The following is a 27,734-nucleotide window of genomic DNA, read 5'->3' as shown; positions in this document are numbered from 1 at the left end:
CACTAGAGATTCATCATGGAAGATGCATGATTTTGGTGTCAAGCTAAGATAAGATTGGATGGAGTAGCACAATTTAGGAGTGCAAGCAAGTTGAGCATGATCAAACTTGGATCTAATCAAGGCCTTAAAACTAATTTTGAGATCAAGCTTAGTTTCTTTCCCACTATTTGGAGCTGAATTGAAGCTTAATCTTGAATTGAGCTAAAAACATGTTTAACCAAACAGCTTGACAGCCCTGAAATAAGTTGAAATCAATTCAAGCTTGAATTAAACTCGATTTAGACTCAAAATATATATTGATCTGACCTAAATTCACACCTATATCAATATAATATAAACTATAAATTATTCATTATCTATATAGTATACTAATTAAAGCCTAAATCCAATGATCCATTATCTATATAATATAAGTTATTCGAATCTTATCTAATCGAGCCTGATCAAGTTGGATCAATTTTTACTTTGACTTGAAAGTCAGTCAGAAAAATTTAAGAAGTTATAATTAAAAAATATTTTTACTATAGCTAACCTTATATTAATGATTCAGGAACCCACCGTATGATGGTATACGAAGACACGTTACAAAGGCCAGCGATGCACCGTTTTGCAGTACATGTCTGCACACCATTGGTAGATGGATCCTAAGCACAAATTTTAAAGATCTTATCAAACTTATTAGGGGAACTGAAAAAAAAAAGCTAACATTATGCTTGGCTCATTGAAACGGACATTGCAATGGAATGAGGATATAAACTTTGGTCTCATTCCATTATTCGGTATTACATTGATTAAATGATGAAATTACATGTCTTTTGGAATGATAATTCCCTCATTCCCATTCGAGGGAATGAAGATTCTATGCACATATATAATTTCAAATATTTATAAACAAATATGAAAGATTTCTAGTACCAAATAATAATAATAATAATAATAATAATAATAATAATAATACCAATTCGAGTCGGTGCTTTTTGGGCCTTTGGCTGTAGCGGGCGAGTAAGAGACTATAAAAATGGAAGATATCGTTGCGTACGTGGGAAGCTAATCTCCCATAGCATGGAAAATGATAGCCCCTGGAATTGCCCGGCCCCCGGAATTTTCGTGGATGAAGATGGCACGTTGTTTGCTCCTCCACATCCTTTTCCTTTCTCGAAACTTTCTCCGGCCGGAAGGCCACCCCTTTCTCCGCCTGCCTCTCCGAGTCCGAGCCTCCGGTCTGCGAGATGCCGAAGGAAAGCTCCAAGCTGAACCGCTGGTCCATGGCCCGGTCCATCCGGTCGGGCCGGCCGCTACGTTGGCCGGACTTCCGGAAGAAGGCCGGCCCTCCCCCTTCCTCCTCGTCCCCTTCCTCGTCTAACGTGGACGAGATCCCGCCGTCCATCTCCGACGATTTCGAGGATAACGGCGAGGTGGCGGCGGGGAAGGCCATCTTCATGGTCTCTGACGGCACCGGGTGGACGGTGGAGCACTCCGTCAGGGTGGCGTTAGGGCAGTTCGAATACTGCCTCACCAACCGGCGCTGCCCCGTAAATACCCACCTCTTCTCAGGGGTACGTTCTTCTTGCCTTTCTCGTTCTTATCCCCTTAACGGCCGTTATACGGTGTTATAGCATCCGTTAATTTTACGCTTGCAACAAATATTCAAACGACATCGCTACCTAGTCTCGTAGCCACTTATTTATTTTGTTCAATGTAATTAGTTTGATTTGCATATTTACGCTGTAGTGGATAATTTTCCAGCGTGCAAACTGTAGGATATCTTGGTTCAGAGCAAAGTTGAGGGCTTGTTATCATATTTCCAAAGGATAATTAAATCAATAAGGCTTTTAAATGAGAATTCTGAATAGTTGGCTTGATTGTTAATTGAATGGTAGATCTGAATGGCTAGAGAAAAACTCCTTAAAGTACAAAAAAAAGGTGGTTACCAGAGAGAGCTGATGCGGGACGAAATTTACACCCAAACAAATCCTCACGTTCTGATGTCATCGTCAAGCTAAGAGTCCAAATCTATTCAAAATTAATCACAAATATTATGATTAATCTGTAGTTAGCCTTTATGAATCTGTGCTGCAGTGTTTTCAATCTACGTCATTTTTATGTAACTATTTATTTATACCAATATTTTGTTGTTGTAGATAGTATAACAACTTAGAACCTCATCCAAATTTATATAAGTACTCAAAATTTATGCAACGAATAATTAATATAGGACTAAATACACATCCGTACTGGTCCTCACCGACAGAATGTGCAGATATAATGATCTTTGGTTTCTTCTGAAAGGCTGTTTTTTTTTCCAATGAAAACCATGTGACTGACGTTATCATGAATGATGAAATTCTCTGTTTCGTACTCTGTTTCATAATCTAATGAAATGAAAGTATGGGGGTTTCTTCTCGGGAACAAGGGAATGAAAAAAAGTCCCCGTTTGGTCAGGGATTCCTTTCATTGTAGTTGACATGGATTTTCAGATGTTCTGCACCTACATGGGTATTTTGTCCATCTGCCTCCAATAAAAGTTGCGAAGAATGCACGAGTTTCGATGCATACATTTTGGCAAGGCTTCTAGGACAGAATTGAGAACATCTGGATTGGATTCAATTGCTATAGTTTTTTTGGAAGGTCTTTATGAGTTACTTAAAGAGGATAGAATAGAAGTTCTGAAGATCTATTGAGTTGTTCCCACTCTCCTAATGTAAAGGTTTGAAAAAAAAAACCAGTCATACCATGGTATACACTGCATCTTACCATGGTTTGCTGATACATACTGCAAATCATGAGTAAACATACTGTATCAGGAATAAGTAAAGTAAAAAAAAAAATGAAGGTGTAGTATGGTAATGGCATGTACTGTACGATATGTGACTACTGAAATATTTCAAAATGGAGTTTTTCAGAGAGTATGAAGGGTGTTTAAGAAAAAAAATTCCAAGTAGATACTTTAATTCTAATGTTCAGGTCATGGGAACTCTGCATGAGATGGCCAATTCGCATCTTATATTTTTGCAATAAGACAGAGAAAGTGACAACTCTTGACACTAAGAGAAGGCTTAGGAACCAAATTAAACATCATGCATGGTTTCAGATTTTTCCTTTAGCTGCTTTTGTTCATCCATCGTTGGAATTCAATTTCCAATGAATAAGCATGTTAGATCACAATCAACTTCTTTTGATAATTTCATGCGGCCGATCCTTCTCAGGTTCAAGATATGGATAAACTGATGGAGATCATAAAGCAAGCTCGTAAAGAAGGTGCACTGCTGCTCTACACCTTAGCAGATCCTTTGGCGGCCAAGGCTGTGGAGCAGAGTTGCAAGCTCTGGGGTGTACCATCCACTGACATACTACGACCGACCACTGAGGCTATTGCTTCTCATTTTGGTGCTGCCCCCTCTGGGATCCCCCGAGGTGCTCCAGGTCGAAAATCTCCAATAACCGAAGAGTTCTTACGGCGTAATGAAGCCATTGCCTTCACCATCAAACAAGATGATGGGGCACGGCCCCAAAACCTTAACCGCGCACAAATTGTCCTTGTTGGTGTTTCACGCACTGGGAAAACACCCTTGTCAATATATTTAGCTCAAAAGGGATACAAGGTGGCAAATGTTCCCATTGTGATTGGTTTAGAGTTGCCAAAGACCCTTTTTGAAATCGATCAGGAGAAGGTGTTTGGATTGACGATCAATCCAGTTGTTCTGCAGTCTATTAGGAACGCGAGGACTAGGAGTCTCAAACTTGAAAGTTTGATGAGGAACAACTATTCAGAGATGGATCATGTGAGGAAGGAGTTGGAGTATGCAAATGGAATTTTCATGCAAAACCCAGTATGGCCAGTTATTGGTAAGTAAGTTTTCTCATTGGTTAGAACTAATACATTCAGTTGATTTCTCGATTGTTTTGATGATTGCTCTCTTCTAATTGCAGATATTACTGGAAGAGCAGTTGAAGAAACTGCAGCAATTGTAGTGAGGATGTATCATGACAGGAAGCAAAAATGTGCATTGCCCCGCATTTCCAAACAATGCTAGAATGGAGTCTGTAGATATTTGTAGGCCTTGTTATAAATATGTATGCCTCCATTAAATTGTATGTCAAAGCTTCGAAAGTTTTGGAAAGATATGTGCTTTAAAGTGGAGGCCGAGTTTTCCTTGATCTTATGGATATGTTGTCTTACTTTTTTTTCTTCTTTTCTCTCTTCATTTTGCTATCAAAAAATATTATGAAAACAATATGTATGAGGTATTGTTTTATTGATCAAAGGATAGGTCCCATCATATCATGCGCTCTCTTTATTAATATCGTTATATTCATGGCTAAATATTTTTCCCTTTAGTTGGCTTCTCCATAGATATAAGATTTGGTATTTTGCATGGATTTGGTGGAGGTGAATTAGCAATCAAAGATGTTAAGGATGAAGAGTTTCCTGAACTTAATGTCTTCCTCTATGTTAATGGATTATATTTGAAGGCATGTACGGCATGTTATACCTCTCGGAAGTTCTAAATGGTAGATCCTTGTCCCATTTGGAAAAAAAAATTCTTGTCCCATATAAGTGTTTGTTTCTTTATTTAGATTATACCTTAGTATAAAATTTGCTCTAAGCTTTGCCGTGGAAGGCATTACCCTTTGAATTGAACTATATAAAATATCACTGTGGTCTTTTTTTTAATTTTTCCTAGATCTAGAACTAGAAGAAGAAGCCGGAGCAAGGATAAGGATAGTTGTATCCAATCCATGATAACTTTTCAGCTAAATACTGAGGACTGCTCGCTCAGCCGGCCGGCATCCTTTTCTTTAAATATGAGTTTTAGATTCAAATCTTAATAACTATCATATTTTTCTAAAACAATATTAACCATGATTTCAGAAAACAATATTTTTCTAAAACAATATCGGAAAATAGTCCAACTCAAACTCATATCTAAATAAAATATTAATAATAAGTATATTATTTACTAATTTGTTAAACCCCTCGAATCCTCCCTTTCGTTCTTGAACAAATCAATGATCATATTAATTTCCAAAATGAATAAAATATTCAATAAAAATGCGTGGATAACATTTCTTCAGATATTAATATGAAAAGATGTGGCCCCGTGAATCTCCAAGGCAACATATAATAAAAGAGTTTTAGAAGTTTAAATGAACAAAAAAGAAAAATAGAAGAAGAAATGTTCGTTTCCAAAGTCTTTCGACTCCCCGAAGTCTCTCCGGCCAGAAGGTTCCCCTCCTTCTCCGCCTGCCTCCCCGAGGACATCCCGAGCCGGACCGCCGACCACGGCCCCGAGCCTCCGGTCCGGAAGCCGCCCAAGGGGAGCTCCCAACTGAACCGCTGGTCCAGGGCCCGGGCAATACGGTCGGGCCGGCGGCTCGACTCGCCTGCCCTGCGGAAGATGACCGCCCCTCACTTCTCCTCTCCTCCTCCTACCTCCTCCTCTTCCTCCCCTTCCTTGAGTCAGCTGGACGAGATCCCACCGTCCATCTCGGACGATTTCCAGGACGACGGCGAGGTGGCAGCGGCGAAGGCCATCTATATGGTGTCCGACGGCACAGGGTGGACGGCGGAGCACTCCGTCAACGCGGCGTTGGGGCAGTTCGAGCACTGCCTCGTTGACCGGGGCTGCCCCGTGAATACCCACCTCTTCTCAGGGGTATGTTTGTCTTCCCACCTTTCCTCATCCTTATCCTTTTTGACGGCCTTCGTAACGGTTGTCGGGTCCGTTATGAGTCCGCAGTTTAACAACAAGTTAATTTATCGTCTATATTTTATACATTTTTATTAAAATGTTATGACTCCCCGTGATTTCCTAAAAAGAAAAAAAACTAATAATAAATTTTTAACGGTCAATAACGGTAACCTTGGGGTCGTATGTAACAGCGTAATGGCGTCAGTAAGCTGGTATTGGAAAGACCAAAGAAAACCTCGCCTTTTTTCATTTTCCTCTTTCCTTCTTCCCGAATGGGAGGATATTTAGCTATCAGCCAAGCGCTTAATCCGAGCGTGCTTTCATTTTGCTCTTGGGTATCTCCTTACTCCCATCTGAATGCTAATTCCCGTAAGGCTTGTCAGAAGAATTGCCAACCCATTACGTCCGCCGAATTCGGCGTTCTTCTCCAATCCTGCATCGATGTCCGGTCCTTCGAACAAGGCAAGAGGCTCCACTCGCGAATTCGGGAAGCTGGGTTTGAGAAAAACCGAGACCTTCTCCCAAAACTCGTTAAATTGTATTCTGTTTGCGGTCGAATCCATCATGCCCGGAAGCTGTTTGATAGGATGCCCAAATGGAATCTGGACATATTTGTTTGGACTGCAATGATTTCTGGATACGTTAAGAATGGGATGGCGGGTGAAGCTCTTGAACTTTTTAATGAAATGCTCAAGCTTGGGGTGATTCCCGATTCATACACCTTCTCGGCTTTGTTGAAGGCCTCTGTCAAGTTGGGTTTGGTGAGGTTGATTGTTCAGTTGCATTCACTGATAATGAAGTATGGGCGTGGTCTCTGTTTGTCGGTGGCTAATTCTCTTATTCATGCTTATGGGTCATTTGGGGATGTTTATGGGGCACGAAAAGTGTTTGATAGAATGGAGTTTCGAGATGTTGTTTCATGGTCTTCGATGATCCATGCATGCTCTCATGTTGAGATCCATGCTGAGTCGGTGGCATTATTCTCTAGAATGCAATTTGACGAGTACCTCAAACCCAATGAACTTACTGTTGTGTCATTGTTGCCTGCTTGCAGTTTCTTTTCTTCTTTGAGAAAAGGACAAGCAATCCATGCTTATGCCATCAGAAATGGCTTTATTTCGAATGTGATTGTAGGTTCTGCTCTTGTTACCATGTATTCTCGATGTGGGGATCCAAATTTTGCTTATAAGGTTTTCAGTGGCATGGAGAGACAGAATATGATAACCTGGACTTCAATGATTGAAGGGTTTGCTTTGAATGGAAGATTCGATGTGGCCCTGAATTTGTTCAAGGTGATGCAGGACCAAGGATTGAAACCGACCTATATCACCTTGGTTGTGATCCTGTCAGCATGCAGCCATGGTGGCTTTGTTGATGATGGCTGGGAAATTTTTGAGACTATGCAGGGGAAGTTCGGCATTCAGCCCGGGGTCGAACATTGTGCCTGTGTTGTGGATATGCTGGGGAGGGCAGGAAGACTAGATGATGCCGAACAGTTCATAGAAAGGATGGGTATAGGACCGAGCAGTAGTGTATATGGATCATTGCTTGGAGCTTGTCAGATGTATTGTAATGTGGAGCTTGGTGAGAGATTAGCACAAAAGCTTTTTGAACTTGAACCAAAAAATGCTGCTAATTATGTTATTTTATCTAATATATATGCCTCGGTCGGGAGATGGGATGATGTCGGAAGAGTGAGAAAATCGATGATTTTGAAGGGGTTATTTAAGGAATCTGGCTGTAGCTGGGTTGAGATAAAGGACAAGGTTTACGTATTTGGGGCACATGATAGAACACACTTGGAGTCTGACAAGATTTATGAAATATTGGAAGAGTTAAATGATCGAATAGTGAAGGCAGGATATGTGCCATCTACGAAATATGTGTTGCTTGATGTGGAGGACGATGATAAGAAGAAGTTCCTTTGTACCCACAGTGAGAGACTTGCTATTGCTTTTGGCTTGCTAAAGGTTCCACCAGCTGTACCCATAAGGATTGCTAAGAACCTCCGAGTGTGTGGGGATTGCCATGATGCAATCAAGCTTATATCCAAGGTCACTTGTCGACAACTCATTATTAGGGACACAAATCGGTTTCATCATTTTTCACAGGGATCTTGTTCTTGTGGTGATTATTGGTAAAAATAATGTGATGTGGAGCATGGCGCAAAGCAGTTCCAGGAGGTTTATGATAATAGCTGCAACATCTTTGTCCCAGTTAAATGAATGAATAATTTGTGGTTGAAGTCTATCTAATGGGAGACCATTTGAATCTGCAGTTCATCACATCCAAAATCATGTCATTAGAGCTCTGAGAGTAGGAGGAAACAGCACTCAAGGGACAAAGTTTGATTGTATTAGTTAGTTTGATTTTCAAACTGCCTACTTATTCCAGGTTAAGAAAGCAATTGTCTTAGGTTATACTGGGTAACTTTGAAGTACACAAATTGTAAAATACCTTTGTTTCTAAAGTGGATGTTTCATTATGCATCTTTGTAAATTTTCTGGTTAATAGCAGAAGTTCAGGCTTGTTAACATTATCTAAAGAATAATTAAATCAATGGGCTTCTTATTTAAAATTATAATCAGCTGACTCATTGTTTGCTTAATGGTGGATTTCAATTTACCTGAGGGGAAGATTCTTTCAAGATTACAATGCAAGATGATTGTTCTGTAGTTATGTCTTCGTGCAAATGGTTTATCAAAGTAACTCCTAGCTACAGCATATGGTGAGTACATGTGGTTTTAGATTTTTTTTTTCTTGATCCTATATAGTACACATGGTATCAGATTTTTTTTTTCTCTTTTACCTGTAGTTTTGATCCTTCAAACGTTGTAATTTTATTTCCGAGCAATAAGCATGTCTGATCACAATCAACTTGACAATTTCATGTGTCTGATCTTCTTCAGGTTGAAGATGTGGAAAGACTTATGGAGATTGTAAAGCAAGCTGCAAAAGAAGGTGCACTGGTTCTCTACACCCTTGTAGATCCTTCAATGGCCAAATCTGCAGAACAGGCCTGCAAACTCTGGGGTGTCCCCTCCACCGACATTCTACGGCCTACAACTGAGGCTATTGCTGCCCATCTTGGTGTTGCACCCTCTGGGATCCCCCGAGGTGCGCCAGGCCGAAAAGCTCCACTGACTGAAGAATACTTCCAACGTATTGAAGCCATTGATTTCACCATCAAACAAGATGATGGAGCACAGCCCCGAAACCTTAATCGCGCGCACATCGTCCTTGTTGGCGTTTCACGCACTGGGAAGACACCCTTGTCGATATATTTAGCTCAAAAGGGATATAAGGTGGCAAATATTCCTATTGTCATGGGGGTAGAGTTGCCCAAGGCACTATTTGAAATCAATCAGGAGAAGGTGTTTGGATTGACAATAAATCCAGTTGTTCTGCTGTCCATTAGGAAGGCAAGGGCCAAAAGTCTAGGATTAGACGGTGAAATGAGGAGCAACTATTCAGAGATGGACTATGTGAGGGAGGAGTTGGAATATGCTAATAAAATTTTTGTGCAAAACCCAGTGTGGCCAGTCATTGGTAAGTAAACTTTCTGAATGTTTAGTATGAGCTAGAGCGGCTTGGTGGCTCACTCTGTTGGTTTTTCTATTGCTGTGTTGATTGGCTTTTCTTATTGCAGAGGTAACTGGAAAAGCGATAGAAGAAACTGCAGCAGTTGTTGTGAGGATATGCCATGACAGGAAGCAGAAGTGCTTGATGCCACGCATTTCCAAACGATACTAGAATGAGTGAACAGATGTTTATGGGTCTTGTAAATATGTATGCCTCCATTGAATTGTATGTCGAAGCTTTCAATAGATTTAGAAAGTATGTGCTCCAGATGTGGAGGTTGATTATTCCTTGATATCATGAATTTGTTGGTAAAAAACTGTATTTTTTTTAAGAAAAACCTTTTGGCTTTCAGAAAAAAAAATTAAAACAATATTATTGTGTATGAGCTTATGTTTGATTTACATAAAAAAAAGAGATTACGTGTATTACGTGCCCTCTCTATAATCTCATTGATTTTGTGATTAATTAATTTGCAAGTTGGTCGGCATCTTGATGGTCATGAGATACGCTGTTTTATTTGAATTCAGTGAATGGCTATCAATTACGAGATCCTCACTCAACATCTGTGAATATTTTTTTCTTATCTCGCAAACATCTAGTTAGTATTATGTATGAGAATGGTCAAGCTTGTACTCTGCCAAGAAATTAGATTTTCATTTATTTATTTATGTTTACCCACACCCCTCTGTTTATTTTATTTTATTTTTTATATCAGTCCCACCAGCCTATCAAGCAAGCAGGACCAGAGAGAACTATCATACTATGGCCCCAAATAATCTAAGCCCCCTTTTCGCATGCCACCCACACCATATACTCACTTCCCAAGACTCTTTAACACAAGGAAAGGAAGAAGTGCAGTTGCATCAAACCAATCTACCATAAACCAAACTAAAGAAATTAACTGGTGATCCATGCACCTTGATCGGGCCAGAGTGAAAAAAAAGGAATGTGCTATCAACAAACATACGTACACACATCTCCTACATCTCTCTTTCTCATGGTGTGTCTCTTTGTAACACTCTCACCAAAGTATACTTTTTTTCTTGTCAGTCCTGCAACACCTCTTCTGCTTTTGTCTTCCCTCCTTTTGGGTTCATCTTATGTACCAATTCTCTGAAAACTCCATAGAGTGCGATGACAGAACTCCAAGCATGCTGAGGAGAAAATATTTTTGCTGAGCAGCAGGTGGAACACTGTGTGGCAGCAGCAGGGGGTCGCATCACCGCGCGTTGGAGTCGTTACCGGCCATCTTGCCCATGGAGAGCGTGAAATATAGCAGTATCATTGTTCCCATGCTGGACCTGCAACCAAAGGAAGGACAACATAAGTCTCACTCCAAGTTCTTTCTTGAGCTTTCTAACATTAGTTAATAAAAAAAATACCATTTTTATTATAGTTCAAATATTTCATATCTCACCTTGTCCAAACGAAATGGGATAATTTGAGCGAGAAGTCCACATTTTTAGAATTAGTCTGTTTTATGTTACTTCGTATTGTAGAATTTCTTTGCTTGTGAGATCATTTTTCTCTCTGTGTTTTTCTTTTTACCGTCGTCACATGCGCAATTGAGGCCACGTCCATGAGAAAAAAAAAAAGAAAAAAGCCTTACTGAGATGATGCATCGCATGTTTGGGATAGGAGACCTTTCAAAAGGAATCTAACATGATTCGGAAATGAAATGAGTGAAGGCCAAGCACATGGGTATGGCATATAAAATAAAGTTTCCATGACTCATAACATCAAGACCACATGTAACAAAACCATTCTCAAACTCTATACGGTGTGAATTTTGTATTAGAAAGATATCATCATGCATTTGCTTGGTCACTCCCTTAAATAAGAGGGCAGAGATTTCATTTGGTTTTACGAGCTTCGACGTAGTCTACCTGGGACTAAGATCTAGATTGGATGAGATGGGTAATAGTGATAAACAAAGATTAGCCTCCCTTAATTAAATAATTATGTAATCTTATCTTTTTAAATAAAATTGCAAGATCTAAGTTATTTGACCCATTTATAGTAGAAACAACAGCTTCCGTTTAGCCCGCTGGCTTCAATGGCCTCCAAATCACCTTAAGGTTAGAAGTAGAGCCGTAACAAGGCAACAGTGCGAGACAAGCGTCATGTTGATGTCAACATAAAACATGAAATTAACTAGTCAGAAGTCAAGGTTGTGACGTAACTTGGATGAATTCCTAGTTTTGCTTCTATCACTGCGCTCTCTATATTAAAACGTTCTAAAAAATTTGAACCATCTTCAAGAGGTTGGTTTTAACTTAAAAAGATAAAATCTTACCTATAATCTTGTTTGGCCTATCAATTTTAGTCATGAATCTAAATCGTGAGAATTTTTCACTGCTTAGATTTAAAGAAACTACTACCATACAATCAGCATCTCCACCTAACACGCGTTAGCTTACCTAAAAGGTGACATGATGGCATCAATTGATGAAAAAAATTGGAATATTGCTATCATGGCAAACTTCAACAAAAAACAATTCTCAAAGTGGAACCGCTAATTAAAAAAAAAAAAAAAAGAAAGAAAAATCACCCTTATAGAAAAGAAGGGATTCTAGCTAGAAGAAATTTTCTTTTTTTCCAACAAAAGCTTGTCACAAAAACCCAAAAGAAGTCTCAAGCCCCACTCTTTTTACGGTTAAGGAGCTAATTTGATGATATATCTTTATATATATACTTAGCCTGTGTCTAATAGTGCAATATATATGAAAAATATTGCCTAAATCATCTACTATTAGCATGACTACTTTATGGAATGTTACCTTACTGAAAGATAAAACCATCAACAAACTATCATAAAGTAATTTTACTACAATAACAAATTTAACAAATTTAAAAAGTCTTAATCTCATGAAAGGAAATATCACCTACATACAAAAGAAAAGAAGTTTGAGAGTCATTTTTACATTTATTTTACCTACAAAGCTTGTCATGATTGCATCCCTATAACAATTTCTACAAAAAGTGCCACTTTTTCATAGATTGCACTTCATCCCATCTTACCTTGCTAGATGCTATGTATGATGACATTTTCCCTATGATTGAGTTTATCACACATCTACTCTATTTTCTCCATTTATGTGTAATGTTAACATTCAGACATCGAAGGAATTCTACAAGGACTTTTCCACCACAGTTTTTTTACTCCCAACTACCTCTCGTTGAGCCAAATATCGTGCTCTCTCGGACACCATCCATATTGGGGCCTACTGATTTTATATTTGTTCTCCGCGTATGCATTACACGTGTTGATTCCAAAACCCTACAAGTTTGCAACAACAAAAAGTGGGACATCATTTATTTGGGGCAATTTATGATCCAATCCATCAATTAGATTTATAACCAACCCACTCTATTCATATTCGAATTTGACATAAATGAAATAAAGGATGAATCATTCCACCTAGACCTAGTTATTAAATAAATCTCATCTGTTTACTAATTGAGTTGACTTATAATTTTAAACTGTTTAAAATATACTTAACCTATTTATATCCTACTTAACCTGACCTGCTTAATCTATTTAACTTGTTTATATCCATTTAATCAATCCAAAACCTACTTAGCTTATTTAACTCGTTTAACTTGATTTGACATATTTAGTAAACAAGTTATACGAATTGGATAGAATTATTTGTTTAATAAATAGACTGAGTTCAGATCCAAATTTTTGACCTAGTTAATCAATAGGCCGGATTTGAGTCAATAAAATTTTAATCCGACCTACATCTAGTCCGATCCATACCTGATTTGATGCGACCTGATTGCCATCTCTATCATTTATGAATTTCTAATTATAGATGCCCCCATATTTAAGGATGTCACATGGTCCCAGGCCCAGCTGACGCGCTGACCCAAAACGAGGCGGGCCCATCGATTGGGCTGTCACAATTGATCGAAACAATGGACCCGAAACCCGACCCCGCTCCCCTCCCTTGGCGTGCCGTTGCGTCCAATGGCTTCAACGTCCATGACGTTTTTGACGTGGCCCAGAAGCAAATACCGATAGGCCGCACCGTGTGATCACGATCGAACGTCGTGTGATCGACGGACCCACTCGGTGGTCGCACGCGCGCGCCGTCCCACCGATGTACGACTCCCACCCCCTATTATACTACGTTTTTAAAGCAGATTTAAAGCCCAAATCATTTGTCGATCAGCATGACCTCCTTGGCATTCTCGTAATTCTCGTAAAAACAAAATTATAGCGGGCGTTTTGGTCAGGAAGGTAACTTACAAGGTGGCGAAGAAGAATAGAACCCTCCTCGGGTCCAGCCACGGCGTCTGCCGCCGCCCCAGCCTCCTGCACCTCCCTCCAGCCGCTGTTGGGGTCGTCGCATGAGACAACCCCGAGGGCTCCCCCTCGCCCGCCACGTGCACCAAAAGAGCCGATTTCACGTCCGAGTCGGGCCCACCTGCACACGTACGCAATCCCACGTGTTCAATCAGATCCGCCCAAAAGGACAACGCCCGAACGCTGGACGAGACAAAATTACGGTTTAGTGTATTGACATCATCACAACGTCATTTCCGGCGTTACGCGAAGCCCTAACGGTCGACTCGGACGAGTCGGTGACGAATCGGAGTCGGGGTAGGGGAACTCACCGGTAGAGGAGTCGGCGGTCTCTCCTTCCGCCGCCGTCCGCTCCTCGCCTCCGCCGCTTCGCTGCGATCCTTTTCGGGAAAGGTTTTTCACCCTCTAAATTTAACTCCCCCAAAAAATCAACCAATCAACAAATAGAAAGAGTTTCATTTTTATGGGTAAATTCGGATCTATATTCTAATTTTATATTTAAAGAAAGGTCCGATCGAAGAGAAACGGAAAGCGAGTTATGAGAGGGGAAGAGAGGAAGGTGAGAAAAGCTACCGAGACCCGAGGGCTGCAAGTAGAGTCCTTGTCGTTGTTGACGGAGAGAATCGAGAGGGCTCCGATATCGATGGCGACGAAGCCATCTGACTCCTCCGTCTTGCTTCGCTCGACTTCCTCATGGTCTAAACTCATCGCAGAAGCACTTGGTTTCGCTTCTCCAAAACCCTAAAAAAACCCCAAACAAGAATCAAAAAGAAAAGAGCTCTTTAGTACTCCACCTACTCAAATCGAACGTTGAAGAAAAGAATCATGAAGAGACTCACCGGCTTTGGGATTTCCGCCATGAATTCTTCTTTCTTGTGGGCTGCAGAGCGACGGATGACGCCTCAAACGTCACTGGAATTGGCTAAATAGGTAGTACTAGGTTTGTCGAAGGGGAAACTTTTCAGGAAGAAATTAAAATTGGGAGAGAGGAAGCGGTTTGTGCTTTCCTTGATGAAATAAGCGTTGTATTTATTCTCTCTTCCTCTCTCTTCTTATTCTTATAAGAAGCTAGTTTGAGGGAGGACGAGAGAGGCGAGGCGGTTTTTGATATATTGTGGATAACACCCTCCTCCATCGTGGCACAGCGCTTCTTATTATAGAAGCCGGAGGGAAGGGTAGGTTGAGATAAACCAAGAATGGGGCAGAATGGGAACTCTAGTATGGGTATTTTGGGAATTTTATTTTATTTTTGCTGAGAGGTGGCTGACCACCTTCTTGCGACTTCCGGTCTCATATGATTGGGAGCTCGCAAACCCATTGCCGGTTCCTACCCACAAAAAAAAAATTGTTGCAATCACCGTTTATTTTAAAAACTTAAATTATTAGAATGAGAAAAATTTATTTATATATTTATATTTTTTTTATATTTTTTTTTATGTAAGCCAAACTTTTTTTTAATAGATGAGCCACGACCTCTGCTCTAATATGTACCATATTAAAATCATTATTTATCCCAAAAACTTAAACTAATAGAATAGGATAGATCTATTTATATATTTATATTTTTTAAAAAAATAAACCTATTACTTGTTGATTTTTATTGATTATTTGTTTATTGATGAAATAAAAACAAACATGCCGGGTTGATATGGAAGTAAAAACGGAAGCCAAATTTTTTTAATAAAAAAAGAATCAAAAAATCTACACCAAGTGGGAAACTATTAAGGACAAAGGTTGTAATTATCAGTAGAGATCCCTTAGATTCGAATTTATTGAAATTGAAGAAAAGAATTACAGGTTCGGAGCGGCATAAATTTTGGCTGGTGAAAAATAAAGAGTAGAATAAGAAGAAAACAGAAGCTAAATCAAGACGAGATATAGTTAGCAACAGAGTTGTAAGTTCTATTTGTAAGAGCTTGTTTTCCAAGTTTGCTAGCCAGCTCAACCAAACCAAGAATTTAGCGAGAGCTGATACGTGCAACAAATCCCAACATCTCGAAAGGATACATTAATTTATTAGATAACTAGTATATCTCGTTGAGATATCAGTTCATGCAAAGCCATAGAACTGCCATGGATATTTCATTCTAATCCTAAGTTGATATGGATATTAAAATTAATATTTTGAAAGAGTAGATAATTCTGATTTTACTACACCAATTCAGATATTGATATCTTGCTCCCGTTACATTGTCAAAAAATTCGGATATATTCCAGTCCATGCATACATAACTAGAACTTTAAATTTAAGACTATGAGATTGGTATTTGGACGGGGGACTAAACAGAAAATTGACATCCAACCGAAAGGTAGGCAAAATTTTTCCATGAACAAAATTAAAAGTCAGAGGGTTGTTAGTCCAACATGGACCTTAATGGCCCCTTTTAAATTGAGTTATATTACTCGAAATCTCATTCACGTCGATGCCGGTCGCCCACAAAACCTCTTCATTTGAAAATCTTGGTTGGATACAAATAGATGGAATTCTTTTTTGAGAAGAAATATGGCTTGAGTCATTAATTAATTTCATGAGAGAAATGATTACAAAGGGGAGAGAGAGGGAGAAACAGCAGGTAGAAGGCATAGGCAGACCCCATGATGGGATAATGCCCCCCAAGTCACCTACCAAACATGTTCAGAAGAGGCAACAGAGAGTTACTTCAGGGATGATAACAGAAGTTTGCCTATAATTCAAGCCAAAAATTCTCAAGTTTTTTTCCATGCCAAAGCCTCCACCACCAAGCATCCATAGACTAATGTCCATAGTTGTGTAGGGAAATGGAACTCCAGTAATACACGCTTCACCAATACATATGCAGATTTACATTACGACAATGTCCTTCAAGAGACGCATGGCCCAGTTTTCAGGCATTAGGATTTTATCATGAAGAATAAACCAGAAAAAGAACTTGACCTTCAAAGGAGAAGCAGACTACCAAATTTTCCTTCTTTTTTCTCTTTGAGAAGAAAACCAGAAGAAGACTATATAAAGAGAACAAAATCTTCTAGAACAATCAAGATAAATAATCTAACTCAAAGAGGATACAGATAGCCCCATTCCTTCCAACTAAATCTAATTTCATGAATCATATCTGCCACAGATTTGCATCTACCCTTAAAAGCTGTTGTATTTAGCTTCAAAGGTGACAGAAGTCCTGACCTGGATGGTTTTACAATGAGTTTTTTTTATCAGTAATTTTGGAACATTGTCTACAGTGATCTTCTCTCTTTATTCCAGCAACTTTATGACCATAATCTTGATCTTCCCTATCTCACTCATGCTGTTCTTGCCCTAATTCCGAAAAAGTAATTTACAAACACCCCTTCAGGTTACTGCCCGATTAGCCTTATTCCTAGTTGTATCAAGATCATCACCAAGGTATTAGCTAATCTGCTTTGCCCTTCTGTGAATTCACTAAAATTGATCCGACACAGACTAGTTATATTAAAGATCATTCCATCCTTGATAATACGTACAGTCCTAAAATTAAAAAATACTGGATCATTTTGAGAGGCAATTTCCATATCCGAATTTCTTAGGGACTATGTGAACCAAAATCACAATTTTGTTTCTCTTCTGCCAAATCTCCTGCCAACTTATTCCCATGCACCATTATGTATGGTATTCTCTAATGTTCCCTCACCAATTATAACTATCTAGTTAATGGTAGCGCGAAACAAATATATTAAATAGTCTGAAGCTCATATTATACAAGATATATAACATTTGAAGAGGTCAAGTTTTTCGAGGGAAAAGGAGGGTGATCTATCCAAGATAAACTATATTTCTTCTAGGTACCTTATAGCCAACGTATGCCTAATTCATCGGTTTAGTATCATATATAGCTGTAGCACATAGACTAATTAACTTGTCAGAAGAATTTTAGTTAGGATTTATATATGTGGCCTTACTTTTCTATATTGTGTTATGCTTTAGGTTATTTTTTTGAATGTTTGGGCATGTTTGCAACTTGGTTCCATTTTCCACGTTCTACACCACATGCAGGCTTAGACATCCTCCCATGTTTCATGCTTCTCTTTAAAGCTTCTGTCACGGAGTCTGCCTTCAGATTTCTATTGATTGACTTCTAGGAACAGGAAGAAGTCCCACTTGGGTGCCAATCCGTGCTGCATGCCTTGGATAACAGCTGCAGGCCTCCGAGAGGATGACAAAATGACTCTAAGCAATGAGCTGCGTGGAGTGCAAGGGTGTGGGTTAGGTGAATGAGGACTGGGTGATTTTGAGTATTGTTATTGCATTAGATTTTTTTTTTCTCCCAATCGCTTTCATCACTAGAATCTCTCCTACTATTATTAGTATTATTATTTTTAATTTGTAGATCTTCGATCGAATAGAAAGTCGAGGATCATGGAATCTAACATATATCTTTGGCGTTTAACAAACAGTTATTCATTTTTTTTTAGTCATATCTTAATATTTTAATCATCTTGCTCAATTTCTCATTCACACCAATCATCTTCCTCCCCTTTCCCATGTGAAAAGAATAGAATTAATAAGCTCAGATGCAAAGGCTTTGCCTTAAACTTGGATGGTCGTGAGACAAAAGCATTCTGATTCATTTGTTTTTTAATGAGCGCAAGCAAACAGATAGGATATTAGTCAAAATTGAGCTGAATTTAGTACTGGCAATCTTGCGCTCGTAGGAAGAGCAAATTGGTAAGACTTGGTGTGCCACCACCACTACTAATCAATAAACTAGCCTTTTAAATGAAGTGTAGATTGTCCTTCATTTGTATCAATTTAGAACTTGTTCATGCAATTAAATCAAATCTTACGATACTCAGGGTACCTGCCACATTATATTATTTGTCTTAATGGCTATTATATTTTGACGTTGTAGGCTCCATATTGTGATATTTTTCTGGATGTAGTCTGTGCTTTCTATTGTGCTAGACAAACAAATCATTCATTAAACATCGAATTTTAGCCATTTCACTAATATTTAATTCATTAAGGTCTAGAAAACATAAAGATGATTTATGATTTTAAAAAAGGCAGTTGGGTTTGTCTATCTGCCTTGATGTAGAGGAAAAAAGGAATAAACAAGAAAAAAACTATCTGCTCTCTCTCTATTCAAGAGGGGGATGGAAAGAGCCACTATCTTATACACACCACATCTCAGATAGGCAAAGTCTAGCAATCTTGCAGGATTAGGGTTTAGTATAATTGAGAGTTGAAACAAGAACCGATGCAATGAGGACATCGAACCTCAACCTCTTAACATTTGAGCCAAAGTTGTACTTATTTCGATTAAAGTCAGATTTCATGGATGAGTAGATCTCCTTTCTTTCAGTGAAAGATAGGAAGCTAATTTGGATTCTCACTAGCAACTGAAGACAACTTGCAGAATCCTCATATTGCGAGTTCTATAGTCCCTTTATCAACCTAAGCCAAATTATATTGTTAGCGGGCTTTTTTTCGTGAAAACTAGAAAAGGACCAGGCCCAATATGTTTGCACTGATAAAAGCCTAGCACAAGTCTGGCCCAGTTTTTTATTTTTTGTCCTTTTGGTGAGGTGGTCCCACTTAGCTGTAAGTTTCTGCTAGAGGTAATGATTGGGAATTTGAAAAAAAAATAGTAAATTAATGAAAAATTTCAGAAAGAATCCAATAACCACGAATTTAAAAAAAATAAAATATAAATTACTAAAATATTATAATTTTTATTTAAAAATAAATATAAGAGAGGCAATAGTAACAAATGACACTCTTAGCAACAATATATGACATCATTGATTCATAAAAGAAAATTTCTTAAGTTTATTGTGAATAAATCAAAAAAATATGTATAATTCAAGAATATTTGAATAGTTTTAAATTAATTTAATTTTGGAGAATAATTAGAGAGTCATTCAACCGAGAGAAAGACATCGAAAAATTTAAGAATTTTTCAATACCTTAGAAAATTGTTATTATGGTTAGTACAAAAAGAATAGACAAATTAATTAATTAAAGATAAAACTATTTTTATGGAAATGAATTTAAAAAAAATCAGGATACTTTGCTCTATATGAAGCCCTCATCCTCATAACAGCATCGTTCTTTTTTTCGGAATATTTCTTCCCAATGTATCTCCTCATCCGGATATCACATGCAAATCCAGTTTACGCACTAAAAAAAAAGGTCATGACTCAAAAAATTGGATGATGGCATTTCCATCATATTTCTGAGAAAAAAATATCCATTATAATTATGTATACTTTTCTTCAATAAATGGAATATATCTTATTTTCCCTTTCTTTGTACAAATGCTGAAGAGTTTACTCGGTTGCCTCGAAGGACAGCTACTGATCTACGATTTTATATATTTTGGGTTGGCGATAAGAGCCTATGAGTATTAAATGCCAACAACTCCGCCACCCACCTCTTTCTTTTAACAGTTCTCGTCTAAAGGTTCTTTAAGTATTAACGACTGGAGTAATGAATGCGATAATTTTACTTACCCTTAATCATATGACAATTTGGACTGCAAATGTGCAAGCCATGACCGGGAATATCCTTTTGAGAATATGCCATATGAATCTTAATTTGCTTGCACAGGTAATACTATATGTTAACTGGAAGCTTATAGTAGTAACATGCTCTGTTAGGAGACAATTTTGCCTATAGAGAAGCCAAACTAATTAGAACAGAAGGACCGTAAGTACTGAAATGCAGTAGATATAAACTGTTTCAGACATTATATTTGGGATTTGAGTGATCAATTAATTTTATCCAAATTATTATTCTACCTGTGGAAGGTATAGTTTCATGTATCCTGTCCAAGGGTGCTCACTGAGATTGTGCATGCAAGGCAGTCCGAAAGTGTTTTATTTTGCTACCTTAATTGGATTATGGGGGTTCAAAGATAGCTATTGGAATTAACAGAAAAAAATCAAGTAAAACAATATTAACCCAAGAAGACTAGCTCTCCCTTGGAGAAACTCGGAAGAAACATGGATCTAAAATATATTTGAAGGCAGGACATGATGTTGCGCCTTGAACCTATCACCCGGATCAGCTACGTGACATGGCCGTATACTCTCTTGAACAATGCCTAGAGAATATGCAAGATCTGAAAATTTATTACAACCTTAATATCACTGAATAATATGATCTCAATTCGTAATGAACAACGAAACTAGTACAATTACAAAATTTAATTATCTAACCAGTATTAGTGATGGTCTATCTATTCATCCTTTTACCCATGATCCAAACCATAGCCAAGTACCAAGCGACCTGCAACTCTGAAAGAAAAAGGAAAGAGGTATCATAAGCTTTACAGCCCAGTAAGAATTCTTATACACCCACTTGCATTTTTGTAGATATTTTGTATTGATGGGTTCTATATTAAATCATGTTTGCATCGTATATGCTTGCGATTGATAGTATGACGGATGTATATAAGAGTATAACTACTTGACCATCCCAATCTTTTTGGCCCAAATGAAACAAAAAAAAGTAATGCACATTGTGAGGACTGGTGAGGGCGTATCTTTAGTCCCACATCGGTTATTCACTAGAAAGATCTTGGGTATTTGTATAAGACTAAGAAACTTCAAAAAAATACTTTTTAGCTAGTCATTTTGGATAAAGTCTTGGGCTATGACAAATAGTAGCAAAGCGAACTCGGCCAATAGTCTATGTAGACTAGAGGACACTGCAGTACGGGTTCATAGAGACTGATCACGGGCTGATCGTGGTGTTTGTGAATAGATTTGAATGGATTTAAACCCTTAGCCTGATGAGGACATTAGGACTTGAACGAGGGAGTATGTGAATACCCGTGCAGGAGTATCTTTAGTCCCACATAGGTTATTCACTGGAGATATTTTGGGTACTTATATAGGACTAAGGAACCTAAAAAAATACTTTTAGGCTAGCTATTTTGGGTGAAGTCCTGAGTTGTGACACACGTGCGTAAAAGAAAGAGACTCATGATGGGAGACTTCTTTCTCGCTGAGAAGGTTGGACGGAATTTGACTCTAAGTCGGACTTCGATCATGAGCATGCCTATTTAGAGGCCCTCCTCGGTTATTCTTCCACCCCATCAAAGTTTGCAACTTTGATTGGAGCTCACCACCGGAGATTCTCTTCGGTTTTCTCTCCGAATCTTGGTCGCTATCACGTCGTCACCATGTCTAAATGCTATCAGAAACTAGGTAAGGACCCGACCTTCTTCAATTTATTCGTCTCCTCTTTCTTCCATACTATTTGGAGCTCCAATGTCGGCCGACGATCGCGGGATTTCAAGAAGAAGCGGCTTTCCCATGCTTTTCTTTTTTTTTTCTTCTTGTCTGGTTGGCCACCGCCGCCAAGGTCTGTGGCTATTGCTGCCGCTGGGGCTGTCGCCTTTGCTGGGGTCGTCGCCTTTGCTGGGGGTCGCCGCTGTTGGGGGTTGGGGTGATGGTGGCGGTCGACCTAGCGTCTCTCCTTATCGTTTGAGAAGAGAAGAGAACTGTAGGTTCTCTTTCTCTCTCTCTCTCTCTCTCTCTCTCTCTCTTTATCACTCTTTCTCTCTACTTGTTCTCTCTCTATATATTTTAGTGGACCAGTGGTGGGTCCAGAATTGTTGGAGGGGTCCTAGGCTAGCATTGGGGGACTAGGGGCCCCAAGTTGATATTGCAAACCTTGGGTCCCAAACCAACATATTGTGATCATCTATTGGTAATACATCAATATTAACCAGTTAATGCGATTAATCTGAGGATGAACTTGGCCATATAGGTGGGGTGACCTTTTGGGCAGGAAGGCGTTGAACAGACTACTTTTCCTCCAAGTTGTAGATCGAGGAGTTGATCAATGTGTGTTGTACTTGAGTTTGAGATCGATAGAGCTAAGAATCCTTATACACCCACCAGCATGTTTATAGATATTCTGTATTAAACCATGTTTTGATTATGTATGATGGATGTATATATGAGTATAACTTATATTTGGTGCTCTAGGCTAACCATATTATATTGATTGTCCCATCACGGGTGAAAAACGTAACACTTATTGATTGACCCATCACGGGTAGGAAATGTGATTGTGATTAGTCTAAAACCAAAAATAAAAAGAATTGATGCATCGATGTGAGCTAGATTGAATGAATAAGAACTCTGGGTTGATCTCGTTATCATGATTATCCCGTCACAGGCAACAGTGTGGTACTATCGATTGCCCTATAACGGGCAAAAAACGTGACATCTATTGAATTCCATCATGGGCGGAAAACGTGACCAAAATTTGGCTCAAAGTTGAAAAGATAATAAATCTTGGATCCTGACCGGGTTAAAAAAGAATGGAATGAAAAATTGCTTGAAAATATTATTGAAGATTAATGAGATATCATATGATATATCAGACTTCAGTGGTTGGATTTCTATGGATATTTGATGTATATATGTATATTATTTATTCGAGCATTATTGATAGTCGGTTTGTGATTTCATAATGTGTGTAACGATTTCTTGCTATTTTCAAACTTATATTATTGTGTTGGTGTAGATGTGATGAGATTTTTACTGGGCTGTAAATCTCGCACCACCTTTTTTCTTTTTCTTTCAGAATTGCAAGTCACTTGATACTTGGCTATGGTTAGAATCATGGGTGAAAAGATGAATAGATAGACTATCACTAATACTAGTTGGATGATTAAATTTTATAATTGTACTAGTTTTGTTGTTCATTATAAATTGAGATCATTATTATTCAGTAATATTGAGGTTGTAATAAATTTTCAAGCCTTGTATATTCTCTGGGCATTGTTCTAGGGAGTATGCGGTTGTGTCATATAGCCAACCCGGGTATTGGGTTCGGGGCGTGACACACAACTCAAATGGGATTTTGTCAACTAAAACTATGAGTTGTGGTGAAGGATCCAACAAAGCCAACTAAGCTATACGTTATCCCTTGAAATGATTGAGTGGTCATTGGAGCATGAAAGGAAGACTGAACCTAACCTCACATGCAGCTTGATATATAACCTCTGAGTTTGTTGCGTTTTTTATTCTCTATGCAGTAAATTAGGTGGCATCTTGCTTCCCATTCAGTCAAAAAAAGGGAGTGTGTTGCACGATCTGGTTCGGTTGATTTTAGATTACAATAAGACGTACCGATGACATGCGAATGCACTGCTAAGTAATGATCTCCAATGTGCAGAAACTAACCGATAAGCTTCCCGAAGTATATAATTCAATCTAGCTAGGCTGAACATAAAAGAAGCTAGATTAATCCGAGAAATGTAGGGAGAAATATGTGTTCCATGCTACAAAGTGCGCGGCCAAACCGCATCAATTTGGTGGAACGGGGCACAACTCAACTTAGTTATAAAAATCGTAATGGATCATGAGCTTGGAAGACTAAACTATCCAATGATCTACCCAGAGTCATGCTCTATCTCCAGCTATATAAACCAGGTAAGTCATCTCTGAGTCTTTCCAAAGAAGATGACAGGCTACCCTCACACGTAGTGCTTCTTTTTTGATGGGCAAACTGAGTTTGATTCCACCACAACCAATTCAAGGAAAGAACTAATGACTTCAGATTCTTCTTCTTGTTATTTTTTTTGAACCATATTTTAATGTTTCTTCACCACTTCCTACTTCCAATTGAAGTGTTAAATATTGGCTTCCGTTACAAAAATTAGAAAGTCAGGCTCTCAGTGCTTCGAGTGTACGATAAAAATTATTAACAATATCGACCTTCCTAACATTCTATCTTCCCAACTAAACTGCTCAATTAAATGTTACATCAAGCTCTAAACCCTAGGGAATATATATATATTCTCTGTCACGACATTTACGAATTAGTTTATCCGTTAAGATCAATGACTAACTAGTGGAAAGCCCTTGTCATTGTACTTTAAACCATGACCCTTCTAACTAAATATCGCGTACAGACACATGATGATAACTATAAGCTGCTTAATTTACGCTTCTTTGATCCTTCTTTATGTTATGAAACCAGCACGATCACGGCACCAATAAGTGATCTGTGCTTGTCCGATCTGTGCTTTTGAAATGAAGAAGCGACTCTCGTTGTTAAGCACGTGAACTCGCCTTTTTCACGCATGGTCAACTCTCTCTCTCATCGTGCATGGATGAGTTGTGTTGAGGTGGCAACAATGTTTAGATATTGGTGGTGTCATGGAGGAGTGGTTGTGCTAAGCACGAGACATCCATGTTACGAGATTCCTTCTACCGTAGCCAAGTCAACCGTTTTGCCCCAAGACTTTAGATATCATCTAACTGTACTTCTCATATAAAATCATATACTGATTTATTAAAACTAAAAGATCTTTCTTTAAGAAGAAGGAACAAAACAAGTTGCAAATGAAAGAACCTTTGAGAGTACAAGTACTCGGTTGATCATCAGACGCTATATAAGTGCATGCTATCGAGTCCTACATCCCTTGAGCATCTCGGTGGCCTATCATCTTTGCCTTGTAAGATGGCCTGGAAAACTTGCTTCATGTTATCGCTCCCCCTGGCTCTTATGCTTCTCTTCCTAGGCACAGCAGCAGCAGCGCAAGGCCTGCAGGTTGGGTTCTACAGCAAGACATGTCCTCGTGCAGAACTTATCGTTCGCGAGGAGACGACTCGGATAATGTCAGTTGCTCCAAGTCTTGCTGGTCCTCTCCTAAGGATGCATTTCCATGATTGTTTTGTAAGGGTATGTCACTAAGGCTATTATAACAGACATTCTTGCACATCATTTAAGAGGAGCTCTCAATATAAATTAATGCTTGGCTTGCAGGGATGTGATGGTTCGGTTCTATTGAATTCTACTGGTAACAACAATGTAGCTGAGAAAGATGCACCCCCGAACCAAAGCCTTCGAGGTTTTGGGGTGATCGACCGCGTCAAGGCTAGACTGGAGAAAGCTTGTCCCCAGACTGTCTCCTGTGCTGATATCCTTGCGCTGGTTGCGAGGGATGTAGTGTTCTTGGTAAGAAATGCAATGTATATTTTGAGGAAAAAGAAATGCCAATGCATCATTTCATATCATACTCTACAGCATATCTTACTGATAAATAAAAAATCATCTGCTTTCAGATCAAAGGTCCATACTGGCAAGTACCAACAGGCCGAAGGGATGGCCGCGTATCAATTGCCCAGGAGACCCGGCAACTGCCACCTTCCAATTCTACCATTTCTTCATTGATCTCATCTTTCCAATCCAAGGGACTCAGTGTCAAGGATCTTGTGGTTCTATCAGGTACGGAAAATTTGATTTACTGTCTCAGAAAATTAAATTTGATTTCCTTACAAAATGCATGCAGCTTTTCCCCGTCATTGTTTGTCTAAAATTGCATCCACCAAAGCTGGTACATCAATCTACTCTGAAAAATAAATCCATCTTCAGATATCTGAATCAAATAGAGCATGGAAAGCTTCATGTAATTGGCAAAGTTTTGATGTTGTTGATCATCAAACCTCGACTCCTATTCATGCCAAAACTCGAGGAGTCCAACATCAAAACTAGGAGTTGGAGAAACATTTTGTGCTAGATATAGAACCGAAACTTGAACAACTCATGGATGTCAATCTAACTTGAGTTCATTCCAAACTAGGTGGGCACACACTGGGGACCTCGCATTGCACACAGTTTTCAAACCGCATATACAACTATACTGGCAAGGGCGACACGGATCCCAATCTTGACCGCAACTACATACCAAAGTTGAGGGCCAAGTGTGCACCCAATGATAACACCACCCTCGTGGAGATGGATCCAGGGAGCTTCAGAACATTCGACGCCGGCTACTACACCCATGTGTCGAAGAGGAGGGGCCTCTTCGAGTCCGATGCAGCTCTTCTCCAAAACAGCCAGACCAGAGCCTACGTCCTCCGTCACGCAAGGGGTGCCTTTGCACCAGAGTTCTTCAAAGATTTTGGTGACTCCATGATTAGTATGGGTAACATTGGAGTTCTCACAGGTACAAAGGGTGAGATCAGGAAGACTTGTGCTTTTGTGAACTAGCTATCTAGGTTTGTTATTTGATCCTATGGAGATTATTAGGTTATGGGAATTCCTGCATTTAAGTTTCAAGAGTTCTAGAGTCATGTAGCAATGAGCGTTTCAAGTGCTTGTGTAATTCTTGTCCTTTTTCTGGGTGCGAGGGGATTCATGTCATGTAACAGTAAAACGTAATAATAAATATTTATTTCCGATTATGTTCTTATAATTTCCAATGAGTTGCAGTAATCAGAGGTTAGATAATGCAAGCAACTTGAGATGCTACAGCTGATATAACGTATTCATCTTAAACTGCTTCGTGTTCCTAGATACCTAAAATTCCACAAACAAGTTACCGTAGAAGCTCCACACAAATTTTACGTGAAAGAGAGATTCTCTACCCCTCAAAGGGATGACGAGTTCTAATAACCATCTGTCGAAAAGTAACTACGTTCTTCCCGTTAAATACTCATGTCTATCTGCAGGCTTTACATGAAATTTAAACTAGGAACCGGTAGCAATCATCAATATTTTCTCAATATCCTCCATTGAAAGGGTAAATGTTGTTTACAATATTTTCATCAGACTTAGAGATTACAAGATGATGATACTTTCATTTACCATCTCATATGTTTTTTTTCAACGCACAACATATGGAGACTGCAACTAGGTAGTCTCAATACAAGACTCATCTTTGGGACCAGCAAAAATAATAAAGATGTTAGGCTAAGAACTACTTAAGGACATGTAAATAATAATATTTCAATAATATATATATATATATATATATATATATATATATATATATATATATATATATATATATATATATTATAGTAGAGCTAGAACATTGTAATAGAAATTAAATATATTTTGATTTACAGGCTTTGATTTGGTACCCATAATTTTTTTACAAAAAATTAAGATTTTTAAGTCTTGGCCATTCCAAAGCAGAGAAAAACTTGGTAATCCCTTCATGGTTAAAGAATTTTTTAAAATCCTAATTATGTAAAAAGTCAAGACTCTCTCTGCATCTAAATTCTAAATAAATTTGGGTTGTATCTTTCCTATAAAAAATAATTATTTTTTTTACAACATTATCTATTGGATCATATTTTATACAGCTCTCAAAGCATTTCAGACCATCTCTTTCATGGCGCGCATAGCGAAAAGAAAGATGAATTATTCTTTTCTTTCT

At 38.6% G+C, this 27,734-nt stretch overlaps 4 protein-coding genes across 4 annotated transcripts; 3 read left to right on the top strand and 1 right to left on the bottom strand.

Annotated features, from left to right (window-relative positions):
• Positions 1-978: 978 nt before the first annotated feature.
• Positions 979-4,298, top strand: LOC103715355 (probable pyruvate, phosphate dikinase regulatory protein, chloroplastic). The gene is made up of 3 exons (XM_008802954.4): positions 979-1,556; positions 3,207-3,846; positions 3,931-4,298. The coding sequence occupies exons 1-3, from the start codon at positions 1,230-1,232 to the stop codon at positions 4,032-4,034; spliced, it is 1,071 nt and encodes a 356-aa protein (XP_008801176.2). The 5' UTR covers positions 979-1,229; the 3' UTR covers positions 4,035-4,298.
• An 847-nt stretch (positions 4,299-5,145) lies between these two features.
• On the top strand, positions 5,146-9,703 carry LOC103715354 (probable pyruvate, phosphate dikinase regulatory protein, chloroplastic). The gene is made up of 3 exons (XM_008802953.4): positions 5,146-5,657; positions 8,603-9,242; positions 9,343-9,703. Exons 1-3 carry the CDS (start codon positions 5,178-5,180, stop codon positions 9,444-9,446), a joined length of 1,224 nt encoding a protein of 407 aa, XP_008801175.2. The 5' UTR covers positions 5,146-5,177; the 3' UTR covers positions 9,447-9,703.
• A 461-nt stretch (positions 9,704-10,164) lies between these two features.
• On the bottom strand, positions 10,165-14,722 carry LOC103715352. The gene is made up of 5 exons (XM_008802951.4): positions 14,427-14,722; positions 14,161-14,328; positions 13,899-13,992; positions 13,531-13,708; positions 10,165-10,576 (listed from the first exon to the last, which is right to left on the bottom strand). The coding sequence occupies exons 1-5, from the start codon at positions 14,445-14,447 to the stop codon at positions 10,495-10,497; spliced, it is 543 nt and encodes a 180-aa protein (XP_008801173.1). The 5' UTR covers positions 14,448-14,722; the 3' UTR covers positions 10,165-10,494.
• A 10,243-nt stretch (positions 14,723-24,965) lies between these two features.
• LOC103715351 (peroxidase 1-like) lies at positions 24,966-26,765 on the top strand. The gene is made up of 4 exons (XM_008802950.3): positions 24,966-25,249; positions 25,334-25,525; positions 25,633-25,795; positions 26,151-26,765. Exons 1-4 carry the CDS (start codon positions 24,968-24,970, stop codon positions 26,558-26,560), a joined length of 1,047 nt encoding a protein of 348 aa, XP_008801172.2. The 5' UTR covers positions 24,966-24,967; the 3' UTR covers positions 26,561-26,765.
• Positions 26,766-27,734: the final 969 nt, after the last annotated feature.

Source organism: Phoenix dactylifera, chromosome 4 (genome assembly GCF_009389715.1).
Source record: "Phoenix dactylifera cultivar Barhee BC4 chromosome 4, palm_55x_up_171113_PBpolish2nd_filt_p, whole genome shotgun sequence".
Lineage (NCBI taxonomy): Eukaryota > Viridiplantae > Streptophyta > Magnoliopsida > Arecales > Arecaceae > Phoenix > Phoenix dactylifera.
Note: the sequence above shows the minus strand (reverse complement) of the source record. Positions and strands in the feature narration are given on the sequence as shown.

Coding starts and splice junctions, on each gene's coding strand:
- LOC103715355 (XM_008802954.4), top strand. CDS start 1,230: ATGCCGAAGGAAAGCTCCAAGCTGAACCGCTGGTCCATGGCCCGGTCC. Junction 1,557..3,206: donor ATACCCACCTCTTCTCAGGG/GTACGTTCTTCT, acceptor GATCCTTCTCAG/GTTCAAGATATGGATAAACT. Junction 3,847..3,930: donor CCCAGTATGGCCAGTTATTG/GTAAGTAAGTTT, acceptor TTCTAATTGCAG/ATATTACTGGAAGAGCAGTT.
- LOC103715354 (XM_008802953.4), top strand. CDS start 5,178: ATGTTCGTTTCCAAAGTCTTTCGACTCCCCGAAGTCTCTCCGGCCAGA. Junction 5,658..8,602: donor ATACCCACCTCTTCTCAGGG/GTATGTTTGTCT, acceptor GATCTTCTTCAG/GTTGAAGATGTGGAAAGACT. Junction 9,243..9,342: donor CCCAGTGTGGCCAGTCATTG/GTAAGTAAACTT, acceptor TTCTTATTGCAG/AGGTAACTGGAAAAGCGATA.
- LOC103715352 (XM_008802951.4), bottom strand. CDS start 14,447: ATGGCGGAAATCCCAAAGCCG. Junction 14,329..14,426: donor TGGCGGAAATCCCAAAGCCG/GTGAGTCTCTTC, acceptor GGGTTTTTTTAG/GGTTTTGGAGAAGCGAAACC. Junction 13,993..14,160: donor CTTGCAGCCCTCGGGTCTCG/GTAGCTTTTCTC, acceptor AGTTAAATTTAG/AGGGTGAAAAACCTTTCCCG.
- LOC103715351 (XM_008802950.3), top strand. CDS start 24,968: ATGCTATCGAGTCCTACATCCCTTGAGCATCTCGGTGGCCTATCATCT. Junction 25,526..25,632: donor CGAGGGATGTAGTGTTCTTG/GTAAGAAATGCA, acceptor ATCTGCTTTCAG/ATCAAAGGTCCATACTGGCA. Junction 25,796..26,150: donor GGATCTTGTGGTTCTATCAG/GTACGGAAAATT, acceptor ATTCCAAACTAG/GTGGGCACACACTGGGGACC.